This window comes from Temnothorax longispinosus, chromosome 8, assembly GCF_030848805.1.
Source record: "Temnothorax longispinosus isolate EJ_2023e chromosome 8, Tlon_JGU_v1, whole genome shotgun sequence".
NCBI lineage: Eukaryota > Metazoa > Arthropoda > Insecta > Hymenoptera > Formicidae > Temnothorax > Temnothorax longispinosus.
The window spans coordinates 10,163,130-10,170,759 of NC_092365.1; the positions used below are offsets into that span (position 1 = coordinate 10,163,130).

The window sequence follows — 7,630 nt, forward strand, 5'->3', positions numbered from 1 at the left end:
TGGATCAAACATTATAACAGTAATAACCCTACATTACTCATATAGTTTTTTTAACGTAATTACTCGTAGAGTGTATTTTATACCTTTAAAAATGTCTATTTTACTCTGTAGTAAATTTCTAAAGCTGAGTTATGTATTTTACACCCCACACGAGTAACATAAAGTTAATGCTGCTGTAGCTTTATTTTTAATTATTATTATTAAATCATATTTATATATAACATGTTTCACATTGTATTAAATTTTAATTTATTTGTATAAGTTTATTATTATTATTATCATCATCATCATCATCATCATCATCATCATCATCATCATCATCATCATCATCATCATCATCATCATCATCATCATCATCATCATCATCATCATCATCATCATCATCATCATCATCATCATCATCATCATCATCATCATCATCATCATCATCATCATCATCATTATTATTATTATTATTATTATTATTATTATTTTGCAAATGTATAACATTATTGAAAGCAAATGATTCGTGTATATTTTGAAATACTAGGACGCTTTCATTCCCTTGATTCGCTTTGAATGACAGTACAAGTGGATAAATGATAACAATCTGCAGCCGCTGGTAAATAAGGAAGCGTGAACGTCGGTCGACAGGGAATATTTCTATTGCCGTAGGTATATTTTGTCGATACGACTTCAATGAGATCAAATTACAATGCTATTGTATAATATATGGACATGTGATGTGATGATATTTTAGAAACTGAAAAAAATATTATATAAACCGTATAAATTACTGGTGAGTTAATGGTGACATTCTATGTGTCGACGACATTTATCGATGTTTTTGTTTACGCGTACATTAAAGTATCGCACAAAATAACCGACAAGTTGACGGGATGAATACTATAGCTCCCAGTTGTCTGAGACATGTCGAATCAATCTATGATTATACCTATAGAATTATCGTGGGCAATATTTTGCAATAATTACAAATATTGCAATAATTTAAATATTGCTAATGAAGCATAGATGATGCTCTTGTAGCAATAATATTTCTTGTTTTATTTGTTTATTTAAATATTATGTATCATTACCCGGTAAACAATTTTTTATCTAAAATTATATATAAATCATCAATTATAGAAGCGGAGATGAGAAAAGATAGGCGAGAGCAGTAGTGATAAATAATGGCGAGCTTTAGCGTGAGGAATGATCCCGTCAAAATTGTTGTGATTGACGGGCAATGTGCGGATGGATGTGTGTTAAGGAACTTATTGTAAACCAAGTCTACTTCTTGGCAGCAGCCGAAGTTAAATAAATATTATTATTGTTATTATTATTATAAATCGTCAATTGATGATACTATATCAGTATACGTTACATAATTATATTAATCAATTAAAATACAACACAATAAAATTATATTGCAGTAGTGTATAATGTTTTCTTTTATTTATTTTTTACCTTTATTTAATCTTATAAATTTATAATGTCTATAAAAATTGTCTAAAAATGTATCTAGTCTCCTCTGATCTTATTAAATGTGTGTGTGTGTGTGTGTGTGTGTGTATGTACACACACACTCGAATATTTAAATGAAATATATTGCACAATAATATTGCGCTTTGTTCATATTATGTTTTTTTTTATATCAAAATATGATAAAATAAAAAGTAAACTCATATAGTATAATTCATAACACAACGCACTAACTCATAAAAAAACTGAATTTATGTATAAAAATTTTCAATTTATACGATCGGTTCAATTTTCTGATATCATAATTTATGTAGAAACACCAGTAAAATTAAAAATATTAAAATGTAAATAATAAAATTTAAAAAACATTCTTTAAATCTTAATATCTTTTTTCCTGCAGTATATTAATGCTCCTTAATCCATTGGTTAACATTTTTCAATCAATCTTTATATAACAAAACATTTCTAAATAATTATACATTGTACCTAAATATTTTTGAATTTTATATCAATATGTTACACGATTAAAAGAATTAATTGTTCCAATATTTACTTTAAACTGAAAGATTACGGGTATAACTATGATGGCTTACTTTCCAAGGAAATATACATATTACAAGCAACGAATAGAGTGTGTATTAATTAAATTAGTAGGAATACAGAATCTGTAACTTTATACTTTCTAAACTGTTTGGCCACGTTTTGTGAAAATGTTCTATGGCACGTATACACAACAAGAACTTTAGATAGAATCCAGGAGCGCCTCGCGCGATACTCGCTGTCACTTACTTTCTGAGCTGCTCGCATACACTATGTTGCTGAATAAAATAAGCGTGATCGCTGTGTAGACAGTGCAAGAAAGCCGCATTGCGAGTTGAAGTGCGAACCGTCGTCGAGTTGACACTGACTACGTGAGAATCACGATACGTCGGTATCGTCACAGACAAGAGTGACAAGAAGGGGCTACCATAGATTTTAAGTAGTTAACAACCTGTTGAATAGACATTTCGTCGCCTACCGCTGATCAATGAAACGCAATGACTTTGACCTCTTTACACCGTCGTAGATACTTCTATATTATTTAATTAGCTCAAACTTTTTCAATTGTATCGATAACTCTGCAATAATTTCTATTCTTACTTCTTTTTATTTCGACGATTTTTCTGTTTTTCCAAAACAAAAGTTATCGCGAAACTCTTATCAGATAGTACTTTTAATCACAAAATCTTCTCAGTCAAATATAAAATAATTTTTTCTTCAGTAGTAATATTATAAAATGTTGTCATTTGTTACATTTCTTCCAATTTTTAATCATACACATTTTTGCAATAAACTGTGAAATTAAAATTTGAATAAAGTTAAATTTAATTTTTTTAACTGCTTAAAAATATAACACGTGTTATCTACTTTCTTTGGTGTAAAAAAAAGAGAGGGAAAGAAGCTTATGACATATTATAAATTATATTGTATAAGACAGTAATTGCAAATGAAAAGAAAATAATTATAATCAATGATGGGCGCGTTCGGATTCTTAATTCAAAGGTTTTCAAATAATTTAATCATGTAAAGTGTTTTGAATTATTTCCAATATTATTCGTAATTGGAAAGTTTTAGAAGTTTTAAAAAATATATCTTGGAAATCTTTCTTTAAATTGTTCCAAAATCTATCAAACATTGAAAATTCATAAAGTAATAAAATTGTTATCTATATTTATGTATGTAATGGAGAAGGTGGATTAAATAATAATATAAAACACAATGAATAAAAAATATTTTTGAAACATTGTTGATATAAACAAAATTGAGAAATAACACAATAAATTAATTATTATAGTTTGTACCATTACGAGATATTTAATTAGCGCTTAGTTTTCTCGAAAAACTTACAAATAAATGAGAAACAATTCTAGTATTTTGGATATCAAAGCAATTAAGGCACATTACAACATTTTCGTAACAAAAAAACTAATTTAACTTTGGTAGAAAATCAAAGTACTTACATTAATGTATCTTGATATTACAACCGCTACTACTTATTATTCTTTGTCACAATAAATGCTCCCTATAATTTTTTCCTATACCGCGCAATTGAATTAAGTATTATGCAAATTAATGTTTGTTTGAAACGCCAAAACCGCGGGACGAACACAGAAGAGAACATTTATTTAAAGAAATTTGAATCGAATCTTTAATTCCCGCAAAAAATTATTTATTTTCTTTTGTTTGTTTGTATAAAAATCTGTGTACAGTGTTGAATTAAAAGATAAATTGAAATCACATATTTTAAGCGGGAAATGTGGTTAAAATCGCTATTAACTAACAATTTTAAATATAGAAGTTTACTTGTAAGGAATAAACAGAAATAGAAAATATACATTTCTTTATATGTATTTATTTACATAACATTAAGTATTAAATTGAGGATAATATAAAATTTAATATCTTTTTGTAGCCAAAATATATAAAAATAACCCATACTGCGTAATAATTTTCAGTTCTTGAAGTTATTTAATAATTATAAAAATAATATGGGCATATCTCGCAAATTAGGATTTAAGAAGGTATAAAATCGTTACATGTGTATGTGTATACGTATTTTGTTTTATAAAAACTAAATATTATGAGAAGATGATTGAAAGTAGGATATCGCTAAAAAGAACAGTTTCTTTAGGAAAAACAATTTGAGCGGGAAAATAGGGCAATAAGAGACGTCCTACAAAAATAGTATCGGAAATATTATTGAAATAAGTGCTATCAAAGAGAAACTTCTGCTGATGCAAATTGGTAGCATATGTAGTACTCCCGTTACATCCTGCAGTAACAAGTATGAATTACGTGCGTTTATGCAACAGTCTGCGCATGTCGGCAATAGAGAGACGATCTTTACGCTAATATTAAACTTGAATACGAGCTTATGCAACGGTGTACGACGGCACCGATCTCCTTTTGCGTAGGCAAGCTCTTTCACCTAAATGATAACTAATACATATATGCATAACTTGTATCTCATATACTTTACTTTACAAGAGAAAACATGAATTCATATGAAACGCTTTTTTTATAACAGATTATAATTCAAAACCCAATGCTCAAAACGATCAAAATTTTCACGATGCAACAAAAACATGTCACACTTTGAACGTTTATATCTTCAAAAGTAATAATCGTAGAATAATAAATGACATCTCATTTTAAAGCTTAAGAAGTCCCATTTATGATAAAACAAGACCGAACTTTCTATTTATAACCGATTTTCTTGAAATGGAATTATTACAAGAACCTGACGTCTGTCTGTATGTCTGTCTGATTGTGAACTACTCATTCGTTAATAGACCGAATTTTAAAGAATTGTGTATGAAGTAGGGGTAGAATTTTCCGGGAATGACGGTGGTGAGGTTAATTTTTCGATACCGATTTTTTTTAAACCGGTTGTGTAGTTTTATGTTATATTTTCGAAAATAATAATCGTAGAGTAATAAATAAGTTGTCATTTGATAGCTTATATAGTCACATTTTCTCTCTAAAGTCTATAAAGTCTCCAAAAGGAGTTACCGATTTTTTTCTTGCAACGTTTTCCGTGAACTACTCATTTGTTAATAAACCGAATTTTCAAGAATTATGAAACAGAGGTAGAATTTTCTGGGAATGGCGGTGGTGGGTTTAATTTTTTGATACCGATTTTTTTAAACCGGTTGCGTAGTTTTTGATGCCAATGTGTTTCTTATATTCTAAAACGTCGAAATATCGCATTAAAAAAATGCAAATTTGCTAATAATAAAGGGGTTAACGATTTTTGTTATTTTGTTATATTTTCGAAAATAATAATCGTAGAGTAATAAATAAGTTGTCATTTGATAGCTTATATATTCTCATTTTCTCTCTAAAGTCTATAAAGTCTTCAAAAGGGGTTATCAATTTTTTTTTTTGCAACGTTTTCCGCGAATTACTCATTTGTTAATAAACCGAATTATCAAGAATTATATATGAAACAGAAGTAGAATTTTCCGGGAATGGCGGTGGTGGGGTTAATTTTTTTATATCGATTCTTTTTAAACCAATTGCGTAGTTTTCGCTGCCAATGTGTTTCTTATGTTCTAAAACGTCAAAATATCGCATTAAAAAAATTCAAAATTGCAAATATTAAAGGGGTTACCGATTTCTGTTTAAAAAAACAGCCAAACTTACCAAAATTTCTATAACTCAAAAATTGATTAACTAAATTTTAAAGAATTATATATGAAATAGGGGTAGAAAAAAACTGAAGAATATAATGGAATTAATAAAAATTGTTTTATTTACTTTACCATTGTTTAAACAAAAAAACCTTATAACTTGAAACAAAAAAAAAATCATCGAAAACTAAAAAAAATAAACGGGCACAGTAACAACTGTGCTGCAAACAACACGTAGAACTACGTCAACTGTCACTATTTCATGTTAAAGTAATTCAGCGAAGGAAAGTAGACGTAGGGCTACGTTAACTGTCTTTCGCTAAATAACAGTGACAGTTGACGTAGCCCTACGTCTACTTTTCTTCGCTGAATACTTTAACATAAAATAGTGACAGTTGACGTAGTTCTACGTGTTGTTTGCAGCACAGTTGTTATTTTGCAATTATGTTTTATGTTTAATATAAAAGAGCTATTTTTCTATAAGAATGTTTTTCAAAAAGATCAGATGTGATCAATTTTAAATTAATTTTTTCTTGGCGGAAATATTAAGGAAAGTTATCATTTATCTTTTGTAGAACTTTCTAATTTCTAACATTATGTGTTTCTATAATTAAGCTTATAAAATTGAAATTTCATTACAATAAACTTTATCTGAAATTTGCTGAAAATTGTATGTATTTCTATTATCCGTTGCTTTCTTTTGAAGCTCAGTTTGCAAGAAATCTTCTGTTTTTAATTGCTTATAACTCGAAAATAATTAGTGTCTCGTTATTTTAGGAAAAACAAACTTTAAATTGGATAAAGAATTTGTCATTAAAAGGACATCAGTTTCTTCAAAACGTTGTAAATATGACCCTAAGACCTTGATGTTTATATTCGACTTAGATGAGAATCAGTAAAGAGAATTTATTAAATATTTATAACATATAATAAGTAATTATTAATTACTTATTATATGGTACAAATGCTAATACAAAAAATGATATACAATTGTCAAAATAAATATATTATTTAAATATTTATATTTTATAACGCAAACCATGCATCTTATCCTATTTGCAAAATAAATATTGATATTTTTTATAAAAGTATTCTGATAGAACCCATTTGTGTGCCCTGCACTTTTGGCTTTAACAAATTTTTATTTAAGCAAAAATTTTACCTAATAGCCAGCTATTCGCTATATTCTTTGCGCCATACAGTATCTTACCATATTGCGCGTGCATCGTCATCTTCTTATAATTTTACATGTTTAATATCTTTCAACTAAAAAACAAATTATAGCTTGTTGCTTTACGACAGTAATATAACTCGAGAACAGGACGGCATGTATGTATAACGCTCCGTCCATGTAAGCTATTACTTTAATCGTAGAATAGAAATAGCAGTGATCGATAGACTCCAATCATATTGAGTCAATTCAAATATATGATGAGAAAAATTTTAAATCATTTCAAATGTACGAAATAAAAAAGTATTTTTAAAAATCTTGAATATTTTGAAATAAATATATATTTATTTATAATTTTACAGTATACTCTGTATGTTATTATTACAATTCACACTTTGTTTATATACATTAAAGAAAATTATTTTATTTTAAATAAATAACAAGCAAAAAAAGTGAGCTTTGAGTGTATGTACAACGCGGTCAATAGTGCGTAAATTAACATATTATAACAATCTTTAATTATGTATCTTATTAATAGAATACATAATTATACACTGTTGGAAAATTTGTGTTAAATATAACATAAATCACATGTCCAAAACGGTTTACTCAAATTTTTGTGTTAATTTAACATAATATGGATGTGTTAAGTGGTAACACTGATATTATGTTAAAATATTTCAACAGAAAGAAAATGTAATTCTGATCGTAATTTGAAGTTAATTATGTGTACAATTAACATAACTTTTATGTTGAAGTTGAGATTGTAAGATAAAATCAACACTCTATTTCTGTAAATTTTTATTCCTACTTCTTTTATAGAGTA

At 27.6% G+C, this 7,630-nt stretch overlaps 1 protein-coding gene across 2 annotated transcripts in view; it reads right to left on the minus strand.

The window, feature by feature from the left end:
* LOC139818192 (acetylcholine receptor subunit alpha-like 1) overlaps window positions 1–2,409 on the minus strand; it is a 48,895-nt gene extending 46,486 nt beyond the window's left edge. For both annotated transcript variants that reach the window (XM_071786774.1, XM_071786773.1), the window contains exon 1: window positions 2,251–2,409. In XM_071786774.1, coding sequence (XP_071642875.1) covers window positions 2,251–2,329 — 79 coding nt within the window. In that variant the 5' untranslated portion in view covers window positions 2,330–2,409. The remainder of the gene's footprint in view (window positions 1–2,250) is intronic.
* Window positions 2,410–7,630: the final 5,221 nt, after the last annotated feature.